Below are 18,436 nucleotides of genomic sequence, written 5' to 3'. Positions count from 1 at the left end.
ACCTGCTACAACCACACTGTCCACTTTGGGATTTGAACCCATGACATTGCAGTTACAGTGTGTCTTTATTAGCCCATCAGGATAACAGCTGTCCCCGACATCAGCTGACAATAAACATTAACTTCGCTCTGCAGACACTTAATAAAGTACTGTATTGAGGTCAATGAGGGTGAATAATTTAATGATCTCTAACACTTAAACATGATCAATTCTGCTGGTGACTGGTGCATCATGGTGATTTACATAATCGCTTATAGTCTGAGGAAAAGAGAAAGGGTTTTACATGATTCACATTTATGATTTTAAAAAAGGAGAAAAATACACTGTTTCATACAGTTGAACAGCTTTGATGCTTTTTTAACTACCTGTAAGTTGGAGTGTCTTAATATATTTAAATTCTTTAAAATCCAGTGAAGTTGGGAATTGCATTTGCCAACTTTGCTGTATGAATGTAAAATTTACCACGTGGAATCTGTAAGTTTACAATAATTTCAGTATTATTTTTGTACACAATATGTCTTTCATTTGACTCCAAAAGTATTTATCCTATTCTATTCTGAATTTAAATAATTATCTGTATATATGTTATATATGCATGTGGCATGAATGAACTACAACTCATTTCATTGTGTGTTGTGTAATGATTATAAATGACCTTGATACTTTGGTATTTAATCTTATTGATGATACAGAGTTTATATAGTAAATGCCCTCTGCCATTCGTTACCTGTTGTTTTTTCCTCCAGGAGTCATTTTTCTTCTGTTAATGTAAGTGCATTATGTATATTATATGTTTATTGTTGTATTTAGCTTTATAAATACCATTTATCATCAAAAGCAGTTCAGTTCTCAGCGTTATTGAAACTGAAGACGATTTTAATCAGATGGGATACAGAAGGAATAGCTGTCATTACTTCATTTAATTATCTGCTTATAACAGTAAAGGATTTAACAGTAGTGAATGTAGTTGGGTCACGCCTGTGATTGACTCCTGTTTGACAGAAAGTATGAAGACCCCGCCCCCTGAGGTAAAATTCCCATGACGTCAGTATAGATAATCACGGAAGTGAACCGGGCGACGGAACACAGACAGAAACCCAAATAAGTTGGTGTGAACGCTTGATTGATACTGACAGGTAAGTTACTGTCGCTTTATTAGCTGATGATTGCTTTTAAATGATCTCATTCTTCAAACTACTTGAGTGTTTGATCAGTTTATTTAGATTTTGCCAGCTTTGATCGAGAGCTAGGTGAGTTAGCTAATATTAGCGCAAACGATGACAGAACAGGCGACGGCTAACAAAGCAACGGCTAGCTAACAGTCAGGTTTGGCAACGCAGACAGGGGTTCGAGTTTCTTGACATATATTATAATACTATAGTAAAGTAATTAAATGAAAAAAGAGGGAAAAAAATAAGATTGTAACGTGTAAAGTAGCATTTGCTAGCTCAGGTAGCTGCTTAGCTAACCCGTCGCGTCAGGCTAAAGCTAACTGTTTTGACTTGTTAAACGTTGACAGCTGCATAGTTTTGGCTTGCAAGACAACCTACTGTTTTCGTGTGTGGTTGTATTTGTTGTGAATCTGCGGAGTCATTGTACTGCGATGGGCTGGTCATGCTCACATGATTAAGTGACTCACAGGATCAGAGATGGGGGCGAGGTTAGATGGATTGTGTAGGTTGGTTTCGGGCATATGTTACGCTTCCTCACTTGTTCTCCTGTCCACAGATACATCATTATGTTTGGTGTGTCATTCAAAGGAGAGAGACTAAGAGTCAACCTCCGGCTGGTCATCAACCGACTCAAACTCCTTGAGAAAAAGAAGAGTGAGTTCTAATAAACAATAACACTGATGCTACTCTCCTACAGTTGATGAGGATTCACTGGGCGCATGTTTGTAAGACAAGTTTGTTTTTCAGCTTTAAGTTCCTCCCATTAATGACAGTTTACTTTCCCCCACTCCCATTCACAAATTTAAAATGAAGCTGAGCTTGCTCAAAAAGCCAGGAAGGAGATTGCAGATTACCTGTCATCGGGAAAGGATGAGCGGGCACGGATTCGTGTGGAGCACATCATCAGAGAAGACTACCTGGTGGAGGCCATGGAGATCCTGGAGCTTTACTGTGACCTGCTGCTGACTCGATTTGGCCTCATTCAGTCCATGAAGTGAGTAACTTAGACTGTGAGGTGTATGAATACCACTGTTTTTTTAACATGCTGAAGCATAATGTTCATGAATTATTGGCTGTGGGGGTCTTAAGGATAGTTTGGATTGTTTGATGTGAGCTTGTATGAGGTATATAGATTTATAAACTCAAGTATAGTTATAGTTAATAAACTCAAGTAGATGCTGGTCGGCACACCCTCAGTTAGGAGAAACAGTGGGTTACCCAGCATGGAAGTCAAGCAATGAACTACTGTGGACAGGGTCAGCAGCAAAACATATTTTAGCCACCTAAAAAAGGACCACTTGAAATAAAATCGGGTTAAGTGCATGCTTGCTGTCAGACAGTCTGTCTGACTGGAAACCACCATTATATAAAGCCAAATATCACTTTTTCCAAGCTAGGGGTGTAATGATACATTGATCTGAATCGACATATTGATTGATCAGTGTTCAGCAATCCAGTATTATTATGTAAAGTGAAAGTATCGATCTATATTGTCATTGTTAAGATACATCTTTATTTTGAAAATCACATGGCATGCCTGTGTCATAAATGTCTGGACAAGTTAAGTCCTGAAATTGTTACATCATAATTTCGCTGCTTTTTATGAGTTGACATAAATTTCTCTGAATATGTTGGACATACAGACTTATGATATGGTTTGATATTAATCAAAGCCCCTGAATGGAATCTAATCTAAATCACATTGTGGCAGACTTTCTGATATCAGCAAATATTGTATTGTTGTCCATAGAATCAGTATAATATAATATGGTGATTTACACCCCTACTCTAAGCCAACCATAGTTTCTGTAGTTAAAATGACTGATTTCACCCATGGAGTCTGGTTGGTTTGGAGAAATTGATATTTGGTTTGGTTTCCCTTTGGAAAAGTTTGTCTGATGGTAAGTTTACACTGAAAATGATATTGATTTGTATTGGTGGACTTTAAAAAAAAAAAAAAAGTGGTTAAAATATGTTCTCTGCCTCTCTAACTGGAAGCGTGCTGAAAGGCATCCACTGTAGGTAATGCACTATGACTATGGATAAGTACCTCATGCAACCCCACATCAAATGATCTGAACTCATTGTGGTGTTTTTTTGTTAACCCATTTCTTGCCTCTCTTATTAGGGAGCTGGACCCAGGCTTACAGGAGGCAGTGTCCACCCTCATCTGGGCAGCGCCTCGTCTCCAGTCAGAAGTGTCTGAACTAAAAATTGTAAATACTGTTTATATAACAAAGTACTTGCAGCATTACCAACAATACTGAACAAGTTCTGTCCATTTATTTCTGTCAGGCCAGTCTTGACGTTCTTATCTCTAAATGCTTCTTTCAGGTATCAGACCAGCTGTGTGCAAAATATAGCAAGGAGTACGGCAAGCTGTGCAGGTCAAACCAGATTGGCACCGTCAACGATAGGGTAAGTAATATTTTCCACTGACTGCTCACGAGTCTGTTCAAGAATGCATGAACCTTTAGCTGTTTTTAGCAGCATCTGATATGTTGATATGCTGATATGTTCATAGCTGATGCTCAAACTGAGTGTGGAGGCGCCGCCCAAGCTCTTGGTGGAACGCTACCTGATAGAGATCGCCAAGAACTATAATGTGCCATATGAACCTGACGCCATGGTCCATGTAAGCATTAAAGAATCAGCTATCATTCACAATGAAGGATGGAGTCTTGAATTGTGTTTATTTACCCCCTCATCCACTCCTGTCTTTGGACAGCCCGAGGTGTGTCCTGGAGAGGAGGCAGACCTGATTGATGTCGACTCTGACAAGAAGCCTAGAGGAGGAGGTGGTGGTGGTGGTGGTTTCACGGCTCCTCCTGCTGCTGCCATGCCTATGCCCATGCCTATGCCCATGCCCATGCCTATGCCAACAGCGTTCAACTATCCACCTCCCAATGGAACCGTAAGATATTCATTTTTAAAGACCCTATTCTTTATTTGTTGTGAGTGACAGAAAACTTCAGACTGTAGTAGCAGGGGCTGAAATGGATGAAATCTTTAGTCACAATGTATAATCAACTGTATAATATGTCATATTAAATCCTAAAATGGAGTTAAAACACACAGTACTTGATTTAAAACATGTTTATAACAACATTTCCTTAAAATGTCATCATCATTTGGGTTTTGGGTAATCTTATAAGTAGCTTTAAAGGTATAGTTCTCCCAAATCACAAAAAAAAAGCAAAAAATCATATTTCTCACTTAGTCATTGTGATGTGAAGACATGCTACCAACCTGCTGCAACAGAGATGGATGGAACTTTGTCTTTGTTGCTCAAAACATCTTTAAATTAACTTTGAAAAACTCAACAGCAACATGTATTTCAACAATGGAAAACAGATCACTTAAAGTATTCCATAATTCGGGATGCCACAGTGAAGACATATTCCTTTAACACTGGTGTTGCAGATTACACTGGACATTTTACAAGAAAAGATTTGCTTTGATTGTGCTCAGTATCTGTAGATGTCTTACTTTGACCTTTAACATCAGATATTTAGATCTTCACGAAATAAATGCTTACATGGTTTGTTGCTTATCTTTCGAGTTGCCAGGTGTAACATTTACTCTTTGTCTGCATTCATGTTTGTTGTGTCACGTGTCAACATCTTCTCCTGAAACCATTTCCAACTAACACTGGCCACAGAGATGTGTGGATTATCCTCCATGATAAATGATACCTTCTTTTGATGGTTTAAAGTAGACGCAGTTACAGACTTTACCTGACTGATGCTTTCTTCCAGGACCAGTTTAATGTTCCTGTTGGAACCTACAACAACTTCCAGCACCCCATGGGAGGAGGGCAGCCCCCTCAGCTGCCCACTTCTCCCCCCACATACGAGTCTGTAAGTGACCGCTCCCCTCCCATCAATGCCCCCTTCGTTCAGATGGACAAACGGACAGGGCAGGGCACCACTCAGGGAAGAGCAGTTCGTTCAGCTTGCTTACAATTTTGTCTGTCCTCTACTTTTTTAAACTATTTCTCAGATTAGCCCCAAATTCTACTTCATTGGCATGGACATAAGTACCAGAATGTGCTTATACTGTAACTACTAACTTTGACTTGGCCAGTTGCTCTGAGTGGGACTGAAATGAACAGATGTACTTTAGACACAGCTTAGGCTAGCTATGTCCTGGAGTCTGTTTCTGTTTAACACACTAGAGGTGACGGTTTCTAAAACATCCCCTGCAGTTTTTCCTTTTATTTTCTTACTGTTTGTTTTTATTTCCGCATCATTGAATGCCATTGTCACGTCTTTGTCAATACTAACGCATATAGTATAATTTTATTTTAATATGAAGATGACACAATCCCTGACACATTTTCTCTGGGTTTCAGATCGATGACCTATCTGACAACAAACCTTCTGTTCCTACGCAGGCAGTAGGTGAGTTCTGCCAACCAACACTTAAAGTCCTTCTAAATTTTTGTTATTGTCGACAAATCCAGTTAAAAGACCAAAACCAGTTGTGCCTTAGTCTGTCTCTTAATGCTTTGTGACTTCAATTACCTGTCTGTGGCATTCAAACTGAAGCCCACTGATTCCTTATGAGGATTTAAGCCTTGGCCACAGATGTATAATTTTATTTTTATTTCACCAGCTAAATGATTTTACAAAACAGGTGGGTACTGTAGTTTTTAGCAAATAACACCCAAATTCAAAATAAATTAGTGTTATTTTTCCTTCTAATGAAAGCAAGACAGGTCAAGCAGGTTTTCTTTATGTAGCCTGATAACATAAATCATAATTTGCATAAAGGAGGTTTACAATCTGTATAACATGCTGTACATTCTGTCCTTAGTCCCTTGAATGAGGAAAAAAATCCTCTAAAAACCTTTTTAAAGGGGAACAAAATGGGAAAGAAACCTCAGGAAGACCTGCAGAGGAGGGAACTCTCACCCAGGATGTACAGACTTCCAAATAGATATGTGTACAGAATAGATTCACAACTGAAAATCCATGAAATTATCATGACAAAATGTAGATTATGAATTGTAAGTGAGGTGGATGGCTCCAGGAGTGCAGTTGAGCAGCTTCAGGTATAACCCATCCGAGCTGCACCACCTTTTCTCCACCATGGAGACCTGGAAAGAGAACAAGCCAAATTAACACAAAGGAGTACATAAACATTCACAGAGGGGGAAACGAACAAACACACAGATGCCTTACAGGCAATAAGGGTGCTTCAGGGATGACAAATTGTTTGTGAGCAAATTTCAGAAGTTAGTATCAGCCAGCTTCCCTTGACATAAAGCTGATGGGCTAAAATGCCAGCTTATTTCTGGGTTTTAGGAGTCATTCCTGTGGCACTTTATAGTTAAGATCAGTTTAGTGTTGGTTTATGTAGGATTTTTCGACAAGAAAAAAAATAGGATATCACTAGATTTATTCTTGAAATATTAGTGAATTATCCCTTATGTCCTTCATGTAAGAGCAGCATTTGTCCATGTTTTTTAATTACATTTTATGTTGTACTTCTGCTTTCTGGTTTTCCATTATGTGCCATTTTTGTGCCTATTTTGTTACAGCATACTACACCTTAATTTCTCACTGCCTGCCGTAAACTAAGCACTGTTTTTTTTTTTTTTTTGCTGTTGTATAAACTGTTGTGTAGACTGACAGATTGCTGCACGAATTGAAATTAACACCATATATTGCTCTCCAGCTCCTGGTCCCGGCCCTTCACCCAAGCCATTTGACAACAACGTTCTCCCAGAACTCCCCTCTGTTCCCGACACACTCCCCACATCCTCCTTCGGCAGAAACACCACCACCTCGGATGACATCGACTTTGACGATTTGACGCGGCGGTTTGAGGAGCTGAAGAAGAAGTCCTAAATGTTATATCCTCGTTCTATACACACACACACACACACACAGACCCATGTTGTCACCTACGCAGCTCAGAATAGGAAATGGAAATTGTTCAGTCAGATTTGGATAGTTGTCCTCCCCCTTCCACAAAGAAATAATCTTGCATAGATATTAAACATCCATGTATTCTTACCTCATGTATATAAATACGACCAGCTTACTGAGGGTGTGGTAGCTCACCCAAACTTATCAGTTATTCTGTTTGCAGTTCCTGTGAGTACCACGTTTTAATTTCTTTTCATACGGCTCATAATATATATTCATATCTAAAATAATGTGGGTGTTGACACCTGTTTACTCCTTTTTTTAAGGTCACACCGACTTTTAACTTTTCCCATTTGTCTGACTCATAAACCGTATAATCAGACTTAGATTTTAATTGTTGCTTTTCCCTGGGTTTTGGGTCTGACAAATATTTACAGAACATGCCTTGATTCTGATTTGTACACGCTGTGTCGGTGAGATTTCTGCCACTGTGTCACTCAGACCAGTCCAACAAGCCTGACTGGTTTGGTGGGAAGCTGGCATTCACACAAACAAAAGCCTCCAGAATGTTTTCGAGGTGAGGCTCCCATACCTAATAGTTTTTTGTCATGAAGTCGTCATAACAAATAGAAGCAATATTTTCGGTGTCGTGCGCAGTCATGCAGTTACGTCACTGTGGAAAGGACATTTTGAAACACTCCTCACGCTTCATTCTGGTTCATTTATACCAAAAAAAAGCATGTGTGAGCCCTCCAGGAAAAGCTTGAGGTGACACATCCTACAGGGGTGGTGTGGCAGAGACATGCAATGTGAAATGATAAAACAGTGTATGGAAATCTGTAATATAATAAATTTACAATGCTATAGATAGACATATTAACATGGATGATTGAACTGTACAGGGAAAAATGTTTGGTAGTAGGGAGTTGTTCAATATTTGACGCATTTGTTTTATTTACAGTATCTCCTAATAAAGTTTTTTTTTCTTTTGCCCTTTTGAATGTCAGTTTTACCAAATACCTAAACTTTTTTTTTAACAATGAAGTACTAAATCTACAAGCAAATTGTGTGCAGACTGAAACAATCGCAAAACCATCTAATTTGACTAATTAGATGTAAATATAGACCCCAGAGGTTATTAGGTTTGTGTTGTCTTCTGTGATTGCGTGTGCATGTGTCTTATACTGTATGTGCACCACTGCATTTGCCTTAGTTACCATCACTCATCAGAGGCCTTGCCAGTCTGTATTAAGATTATGCATTTGTTATCCATCTAGACTGGATTCATGTTACCTGCGTTGACTCTCAGTTGATTAGATTATTTGCTTTACCCATAAACAATTCTCTAAAAGAAACTTTTTAAGTCTAAAATTGCGTATTGGATGAAAAAACAAGTCTGTCTGGCAATAGAAGTAGATGTTTATATTTTCCTGTGGAGAAATCAAAGCGAGTGTTTTGTTGTCATACAGACATGACGTGTTGCTGCAACCTAACCACACCCAGCTCTGCTTGCATGGCAAATGGACGGTGGCCTTGAATAGAATGATTCAGCAGTCTCTGGAAAGCAGACTAAAAAGCTTTTCAGCTGGGTGATAGACACAGTTTATGGAGAGGTTTGTATGTGTTTGAGAGAGTAGAGAGAAATTTAACACTACAGAACTGTGATCTGCTCACTGTCTTTTCTATGTTGGACTCTTCTTTCATGCTAAAACTGGAGACACAAAACAGTGTCTTGGTGCAAAAAAGGAGTTTTTTTTCCACTGTATACTAAAACAACAATTTAATAAAAGATTATTTGGAACTGGAGACTGGTTTGATTTTTACACTATTTGCTTATACATTTTTTGTCTCACAGTGCTGCATTATCAAATGGTAACCAGCAGGGGTCCTCAGTGTAAAGGTAAAGAATTAGTCCAAAAGAGAAACGGGCTTGAGGAGCAGTGACTGACAACAACTGGGTTGTGTATCGTTGAGGTTTAGTTTGTCTTATTGAATTTGTTCACAGTCTTCAAGGTCTATTAGTTATGTTTTGATTATAATGAATCATATTGAGACACATTTTTCAAACCCCAGTTCCAAAAAGTTGGGATTCTGTGTAAAATATGAATAAAAACAATGCAATGATGATGCAAACCATCATTCAGTCTGATACAGTAAAAGGACAGGATATTTAATTTTAAAACTGATAAACCTTTTTTTGTTTGTTTGTTTTGTTTTTTGTAAACATAGACTTAGTCTGAATTTGATGCCTGCAACGCATTTTTAAAAAGTGGGCAAAAGAAGACTGGGAAAGTCGTGTAATGACTTGGACAATTTTTAAGAACAAAGTTTCTCAACATAAATCCTCAAGGAATTTAGGGATTTCACCATCTACACTCCATGATTTCATTAAAAGGTTCAGAGAATCCAGAGAAATTTCTTCATGTATGAGACAATGCCAAAAACCAACATAGCAACATAACCAACATAACACACCACTGGATTAAAAACCCACGTCATTGTCTAAAGGATACTGGATGGACTCGGGAACACTTTGGAAAACCGTTGTCAGTAAACACAGTTTGTTGCTGCATCTACGAATGCAAGTTAAGATCCATCCTCTGTGATGGTATCAGTGTGTGCTTATTTCAGCACAGCAATGCACACATTCTGCACGTGTTGCCGCCACGTGGCTTCATAGTAAGAGCTCAAATACTAGACTGGCCCGCCTGCAGTCCAGATCTGTCTCCCATTGAAAATTTGTGGCACATTGGTGGCCTGGTAGCTCAGTTGGTAGAGTGTTTGCCCCATGTGCTGAGGCTGTGAGTCCTCTGCAGCGGCTGTGGGTTGCACTCCTGCCTACAGCCCTTTTCTGCATGTCATTCCCCCACTCTCTCTCCTCCTCTATTATTATATCGTCAGCAGTTCTCTAAATTGAATGAAAGATGTGTGGTGCATTATGAAGCATAAAATATGACAACAGAGACTCACAAATACCTGAAGTAGTATATCAAGCAAGAATGGAAAAGAATGTTGCTTTCAAAACCTCAACAATCAGTGTAACTTACTCAGTGTTAAAACAAAAGGTAATGTTTCACAGCGGTAAACATGCCACTGTCCCATCTTTTTGGAGCATATTGAGTGTATATTTACAAAAAAAAAGTTCTTTCAGAGCCTAGTGATGGTGTACAGTCGGGGGTGCAGGCACACACTAGTAGCTCTAAATCTGTAGTTTCAAAACGTTACCAGGGAATTACAAAAGGCAGACGAGCCACCACAACCTCTGTCAAGGACAGATGGGAGAAAGAATAAATGATAAAATATCCAGTCAGCAACAGGAGAACATGCGTGAAACATTTTTTTCTACATCTTCGTCTATGTATTGGCGTAAGTTCGGTTGGAAGAACCTGGCTTGTTTCTTTGTCACTCCTAAAATTAAGACATATTTAATATCAACAAAACATACGTGTTGGAAAAATTGTGGGAATGAGGGGGCAACTCATCACCACATTTTTTGGAGCAAGGCCAAGCAAGGGCAGCTAGCAGGGTATTCAAGAGATAGCTTTTTTGCATTCAGGCCATTGACTCGCATACCTTTAGAGATTATCAGAAATAGTTTGATAGATGAGACAGAAAGATGAGCTTACTGATTAATGCAAAATGTGGAAGATGAGGCATGTGACAAGGAGAATGTTGGACGATATCTACAAGAATAAGAGGCTGAAGAGTGAAACTTTGAAAGCTGAGGGAGTCAGAGTTGTGGTCTAAATGCTCAAGTCTCGCGTCGACTGATGAGTGTGCTTTCTGTGCGACTGGGCACACATTTTAAGATAGACAGGTCAACCATTCTTTGGCTACTGCCAAAGTCTGATGGTCCATTATTCTGAAAGCTCCAGTAGTCCAAAACATGTCCCATTGGACTCCCATTTGTCCCATTTGTCTGATAGCATGTTCTCATGAGAACAAACACTTATTGCTCTGAAGCCCTTTTGCTCCAAAGATAGAACAGAATAGAAAAAACTTTATTGTCTGCTATTTGTGTGCAGAAATTTGTCTTTGCTTACGTGTGTAGAAAAACAGGTACATGAAAAACACAACATATCACATCCAAACAAAACACATTAAAAATACAATATATTATATACTATATACTTAGTTGGGATAAAGAGAAAGAATAAAGAGATGCAAAGTGCTGTGTGCTCAGAAAGTGGCCGTCTCTACTGATTGAGGTATTTTATGGCAACATGAATAAAACACATTGTACTTGTCTACATGACAGACACTTTTTGGCTTACAATAAGTGCATTCAGTCTATGCAGGAACAAGGCTAGATGTCATCAAAGATGTTTTTGTGTTGGCTTTTAACAATAGTTTAAGCCTGTGTTACATCACAATGATACTCATGGACAGAAGTTTTGAATTTGTTGCCCAGTGACCCAAACAGTTTGTGTTTGAGTTCTTTAAGGCCAAGCGGCACAAAGACGGCTGTGCAACTTTTCTTCACCTTCCATCAGTGTGGTTTCACCTATTCATCGGCTCTCTTTACTTAGATCCCCTAACAACATAAAACAACCTTGAAAAACTGCATTGACAAAAGGTTCATTATAGCTTAGAATAAACAGCGGTATTGATGACATAACCCCATCCTTTCATTCACTGAAGGAGTGAATCAGCCAGTTATTGTGGCATGAATGTGAGTCAAGCTTGGCTGAAGTGAACCTTTTCAGGTGTGTGCTGTGGTCAAAGCTGGAAAAACTGCAAGTTTCTTTCACACACTTTCATAGTTTCAAAATTATTCCACTGAGAAAATGCATTCTGCAACAGTAATATAGCTTTGTTGCCATAGTTGTTGTCGCAATAGTTTTCTGTATCTTGTGAGGTCAAATACGAGCTGATGGATGATGATGTGATGTAAGCCTCACTAAGACTGAAGGTAAGTCAGCAAACTGTTCGCCATTTTGTATTAGTTTTGATGTGATTACAAGAATATAAATCGTCTGTATCTGCACTACGAGGACAAATGTGACACATGTGATCGATTCTGCATTTATGTACATTACAATATTCCAGAATAGTCATAGCGCCACCGACTGGCAACAGGAAATGACATGCTTTAGACTTTAATGTGCTCCTCTGAGCAGGCTGACAATACGGTTGGGATGACAGGACAGCGCCACAACTCTTGGTAAACTCACTGAACCAGAGTTTCTCGAATTATGGTAATACTTTGGCGGTTACAGTAACTTAAGAGTTACACATGGCTGTCCACTCACAGTAATATTACAGGTATTAAGGTTAGTAGTGTTAACAATAGCTATCTGTGACACCCGACAACATAATGATAAAACAACTTTATGTGACAGGCACTATTTCTAAAGAAAAAAGCAGCCGTTACCAAAAAGCTTGCGAAAACGGTTGCTGTCTGCTGACTGAAGATGTTGTGTAGCAATAGTATGACAGTCAACAACATAATGATAAAACGACTTTCTGAGATAGATAGAAATATTACTAGCATACCACAACCAAATATTTAAGAAGAAAATAGCAGGCTATCAGTTACTTAATATTAGTGATAACGGTAGTGTTAACGATGCTGTGGTTGCCATATAACAGTAACATGGCACTCAAACAAAATGATAAAAAATACTCAACTGATGGAAATATAACATTTATGACTATTTAAGAGCTAGACTGAAAACATGAAGTAGTTAAGTAACTTACTTTGACGTTGAGTTGTCTCCCGATTCACTCGCCGGGGGCAACCTTCTATCTGTCAGCAACGACGTACACAAAGAAAACGAAGTTAAGTTGGCTACGTAGAAGTTACGTTGGCTATGTCCAATGTCACTCCGCGGCATGATTGGTCTCCTTCCAATTTGACATTAGACGTCGAGTATCATGATTAGCCCCAATCCAATGTGACAATGGACAGCGAGTATCATGATTGGATGATGAGATTTGAGAATGAACAGCCGATTCTGAGTCAGGTGGCGCCATAGTGGCGCTCCTGAAACCAAGTTTTGAAGGCTTGTATAAGATTTCGCTAGGTCTAAAAAATTGTCACAACTTTAGGAGACTTGGATTACGTCAGACAAGCAGTATGGAGCCATTTTATGTTTTCTTTTTGTTTGTTTGTTTGTTTTTGTGATGTGATGTTTTTCTCTTCCGTCTTTTCTGTCTGGTCACCATTCGCTTACACTGCCTGGGAGATTCTGCAACACTGTTTTCCTGTGAAACTCCAGCTGTTTTTTGCAGACTGACAAAATAAATTTAACCCTCAATTGGCATGAGGATGAATAGATACTGACTGATTTTTTTTATTTTTGGGTGAACTATCCCTTTAAAGACAACTTCTGTTGACTCCACTTTTAAAAGCTACTGATTCAGACAGTGACAGTGGTGATTTAGTACAGTGGTTCCCAAACTGTGGGTCCTGACCCCCACTATGGGCTGCACAAGGTCTTCTTGATTTTAAAGGGAAAACTTGCCATTGTCTTGTGAAGACAAATCAATTAATTTATCTTTAAATTTTAAAGTACACTCTAAGATATAAACGTTAAAAAATATCTGACAGGATAAAGACGGGGTGCAGACCTGAACATAAACTATATTCACAGAGCCTTCACACTCTGATAAACAGCCTCATCCTGCATCAGAACAGTAGAAAAGAAAGAAGAAAAAAGAAAACACTAAATTTGTCAAAAGAAAAGATACTAAAAATACTTAATAGGCCTATTAAACTAAGTTTTTAAGGCCTATAAACAAAATAAAAACATAATCCATCTGTATTATAGAATAGGAGAAAACGTTCCTAAAATATCAGGGAAAAAACACCTCTGATGCAATATTCACTGGAAAATATATGCTCAAATTTCAATAAAATCTCTCATTTTAAACTTCCTGCAGTGACTGTGTTCTTTATTTTTGGTTAATTGTAAAGTTAGACAGTTGTTCTGTCTGGTTATTGTTATGTATTGAATATAATATGAAACACGCTTAAATATGTCACTTAGTCAGAGGCTGACAGTTTACTCAAAGACAGATGAAGGGGAAAAGGTCAGGAAACACTGATTTAATATCGCAAGTACACTTTAAAAAGTCATTAAAAAATAAATATTTTTAATATGGATTTGTGACAAGATGGCAAAGGAATTAGAACTGTCGTGTTCACTCTGACAGTGACATCACGTCAGGGTCAGTGACATCACTACGGAACCTTTTTCAAATAGAATTCCGAGAATTCTGGGCCTCATTCCCAAACCAACCTTTGATGAGGTAAGACCTGATTTTCTTTGCTCGTGTGTTTTGGTTTTATTGAACCGTATTCTGCTCAGAAAGGAGTAAATGTATTTTCTTTGCATCATTATGTGAAATAAATACATTTTGATGAGTTCCTTTCCAAATAACATTGCAGCAAAATGTACATTTTTTTTGTCTGTGATCAGAGAAATGTAACTGCACTTTTTGTCTCACACAACACAACTTAAAAAACTTGTTTTACTTGCTCTCTAAAATGCATTTGTTCAAAACAGACTGTATTTATGGTGGCTTCATAATACTAGAGGAAATTTCATGTTGAGTGAACTGTTTGCAGTCGTTGCACTCGTGTCCCTCTGCTGGTACTTTTACAGATGCCATGAGAATTGAAGCTAATTTAATGTGTATTTTCATAAATATTACTCCAAAACACGTGTTTTAAATTCCTGTTTACAGTTTTTCAATGTTTGTAATGCTTGTTTTGTTTTGTTTTTTTTAAATTTTATCACAAATAATGCGTAATATCATTAAAATGATTTAAAAATTTAGTTAGCTGTGGCTGTTTCATATAATGGAGTTGTATTTTTATTATTTCAATTAACAATAATCTTTCAGAATGCACCTATAAATAATTTGTCATGTTCTTTGTTTATATATTTAGATATTTACCAGATTATTATCAGCATCATTTGATGCATTAATGGTACCAGTTGCAAAAATGTTAATAAACAGAATGATTTTAGATGTTCACTAATATCAGTTACATTTGTAAACTTCTAAATGTGCCTTTTTGTTTGTTTAAATTTTGCTTTAAACACAGTATTGTTCCTTCTCTTTGGTATAAATCCATCATTAAACCCATTCCAAAATCAGGCTTGCTGAAAATAACTTTACTTTTGTATGTTTTGTTGATTTTCAAAAGGTTTTTGACTGGGTTCAGAGAGATTTACTTAAATTAAAACTTTTAAATGCAGCAGTGGATTTTATAAAGCATTAAAATCATTGTGTAGATATGGGGCTTTAAAGGATGTAAAGTAGCAGACTCCATACAGAACAGAGCTGCACACTGTTTTTTAGGTGTTCATGAGTTTGCTCCTATTTTGGCTGTTCAGGGTGATTTGGGTTGGATTCCTGGTTCAATAAGGCAGAAATGTGATATGATTTGACTGTGGAATCGTTTGCTTAATATGACAGAAAACAGGATCAATAAAAAGGTTTTTCCCTGGAGTAAATTGCAAAACTCTCCTTGGGTTAAAGAGATTAAAGATATCTTTGAGGAAGCTGAGTTACAATATATGTATAGGAATAATTTAACATGCAGCATAAACGTAATCAGAGGAAAGTTACTTGCTAGATTTGAGTCAAAATGGTTAAATGATATTTTCTTAAAACGAAAATTATGAACATATATTCAAATCAAGCACAATTATGGACCTGAATCTTATGTTAAAGCAAATCTTACAAGGAGTCAAAGGTCTGTAGTTGAACCTTGAAATTGGCAGATTAAACATCCAGGAACTGTGTGATTTAGGAGAAGTTGAGAATGAATTACATTTTCTTCTGTATTGTCCTTTTTATGATGAGTTATGTACAAATACAAATTTAGCTAAATTTAGCTTAAACTACGGTGTGTTTTTGTTCATATGTTCATTTATAAGGGGGTGATGGCAGCCCATGCAAAGCCTTACATGTAAAACAAGCATATTTAAAGTATTTAAAATTCTCAAAGCTGAACAAGTTATGTTTCTCCAGAATTTTGCAATGATGATTTTTGGCTTTCCTGAAAAGTGATTCTATTGGTTTAAGTGTTGTGATATTTGTGAGTGACTAGTTAGTAAAACAATATTTGATATGGGACAAAATCACTGCATGCAAAAACTATTTAAACTATTTAAAAATTTGGTCAATTTAATTTTACTGTGTTTTATTCCTTTTCATGTGACTTTTAAAGATTAATTTTGAGTAAGATTAATTTCAAATTAAATGGAGTAAAAAGCTGGCTTATCTCATGGACAGAGTTTTAAAAAGTGTTAAATTGGGTAGCTAGGGTGGCGGATTTTGTTTTTTCTACCAATAAATTTGTTTTGTAATTTCCTTTTCAATAATATAAATGAAGAAATTTGCTTTGACCGCAGCCACCATCTACCATGTCTCTGATATAGATTAATTCACCTCAATAAAACTCTTTCAGAGCTGCCTCAAGGCTTTGCTGTTAATTCTTTGGGACTGTGTCATATTAGGATTTGCATTTAAATGAATTTGAAAAGTGTACTTTTGTGAACTTTCTTGGGAAAAAATGTAGTATGTTTTTAAAAGTATGTTATCATTAGTGTATTAAAACCTGAACATAAGAATAATTTGTAATATGTACAGAGTTTGTGGGTTCTCTTCCATGGAGGCTGCCATGTTGTACCGCCATGTTTCTGCTGTAGCCCTGAACAGACAAAACAAACACTGGCCTCAGATACTGCCTGTCTCGTTTTTTACTTGTTTCACAGTCACTGTAGGTTGGAAGAGGAAAGTGAAGCAGGATGTTTGCAAATTGTTTATCAGTGAAATAATCAGTGTGTGTGTGTTTGTGTTTGCAGTTCTTCAAAGTCGGTTCGCGAGAGTACTAAGAGCATGAGTTCTGGATTCCATTCCATTGAGAGACCTCGGTCTCCAGGAGACCTCGGCCCTCTTACGATCACGGAGGAGCCTGGAGGAAGGGGTGGCAGACCTTCGTCTCCTGGAGGCCTCGGCCTTCTTACCACCATGAAGGCGCACAAACAAAGGGGTGGTAGACCTTTGTTTTGTGGAGGCTCAAACCGTTATACCACTGTGGGAGCGCACTGGCAAGGGGGTGGCAGACCTTTGCCAGAGGATGACATCTGCGCATCTCCCACGGTGAAGGCACACTGGCAAAGGGGTGGCAGACCTTTGCCGTGTGATGTCATCAGCCCATCTACCACCGTGAGGGCACCAAGGCAAGGGGGTGGCAGACCTTTGCCTTGGGACGATGACACCAGCCCATCTACCACCATGAGGGCACCATGGCGAAGGGGTGGCAGACCTTTGCCATGGGATGGCAACCCGTATACCACCGCACAGGCACCGGGGGAAAGGGGTGAGAGCCCTTTGCCTCCCGAGGACACCAGCCCGTCCACCACCGCACGGGCACCAGGGCAAAGGGGTGAGAGCCCTTTGTCCTGGGACAACACCAGCCCATCTACCACCACATGGGCACCGGGGCAAAGGGGTGAGAGCCCTTTGTCCTGGGACAACACCAGCCCATCTACCACCACATGGGCACCGGGGCAAAGGGGTGAGAGCCCTTTGCCTCCGGAGGACACCAGCCCATCTACCACCACATGGGCACCGGGGCAAAGGGGTGAGAGCCCTTTGTCCTGGGACAACACCAGCCCATCTACCACCACATGGGCACCGGGGCAAAGGGGTGAGAGCCCTTTGCCTCCGGAGGACACCAGCCCGTCCACCACCGCACAGGCACCAGGGCAAAGGGGTGAGAGCCCTTTGTCCTGGGACAACACCAGCCCATCTACCACCACATGGGCACCGGGGCAAAGGGGTGAGAGCCCTTTGCCTCCGGAGGACACCAGCCCGTCCACCACCGCACGGGCACCGAGGCAAAGGGGTGAGAGCCCTTTGCCTCCCAAGGACACCAGCCCGTCCACCACCGCACGGGCACCGAGGCAAAGGGGTGAGAGCCCTTGACTTTGGGAAACACTGATCAGTATTTTTCACCATCATTCTCCATGGCGTGATGCTGCTTGGGTTGGGATGCCATCTGAGGCAATAGGAGGTGCTCCTCCAAAGACACAAAACTAATGTATAACATTAAATAACAAAATAAAACTGCATAAAATTACCATAAATGAGTCATTTCTGTCATCAAAATCTAATCTACAAATTGCTTATCAGGAAGCACCTTATTAAGAATGCATTATAATGAAGTAGAGTAGTGCTGCAGAGATGCCTCGGCCTAAAAATCCTCGTACAGACCTCCAAAAATGTCACATCATCATGACTGAAACTTTTTTTTGTGTGAAAATGAAAATTGTCATGCAAAAAATGATTGTGATTTATATTTTTGATGTATCCTTCAGCCCTTCCTATTATAATCATTGTTGTTTTCTCAACGTAATACTCCAT

General features: G+C 38.9%; 1 protein-coding gene across 1 annotated transcript; it reads left to right on the top strand.

The window, feature by feature from the left end:
* The first annotated feature begins 999 nt into the window (after positions 1–999).
* ist1 (IST1 factor associated with ESCRT-III) lies at positions 1,000–8,854 on the top strand. The gene is made up of 10 exons (XM_084715982.1): positions 1,000–1,136; positions 1,729–1,826; positions 1,986–2,166; positions 3,301–3,388; positions 3,507–3,590; positions 3,697–3,807; positions 3,901–4,086; positions 4,931–5,032; positions 5,527–5,575; positions 6,855–8,854. Exons 2-10 carry the CDS (start codon positions 1,739–1,741, stop codon positions 7,025–7,027), a joined length of 1,062 nt encoding a protein of 353 aa, XP_084572108.1. The 5' UTR covers positions 1,000–1,136; positions 1,729–1,738; the 3' UTR covers positions 7,028–8,854.
* The last annotated feature ends 9,582 nt before the right edge of the window (positions 8,855–18,436 follow it).

Source organism: Lutjanus erythropterus, chromosome 1 (assembly GCF_056507025.1).
Source record: "Lutjanus erythropterus isolate fLutEry1 chromosome 1, fLutEry1.hap2, whole genome shotgun sequence".
NCBI lineage: Eukaryota > Metazoa > Chordata > Actinopteri > Lutjaniformes > Lutjanidae > Lutjanus > Lutjanus erythropterus.
Note: the sequence above shows the minus strand (reverse complement) of the source record. Positions and strands in the feature narration are given on the sequence as shown.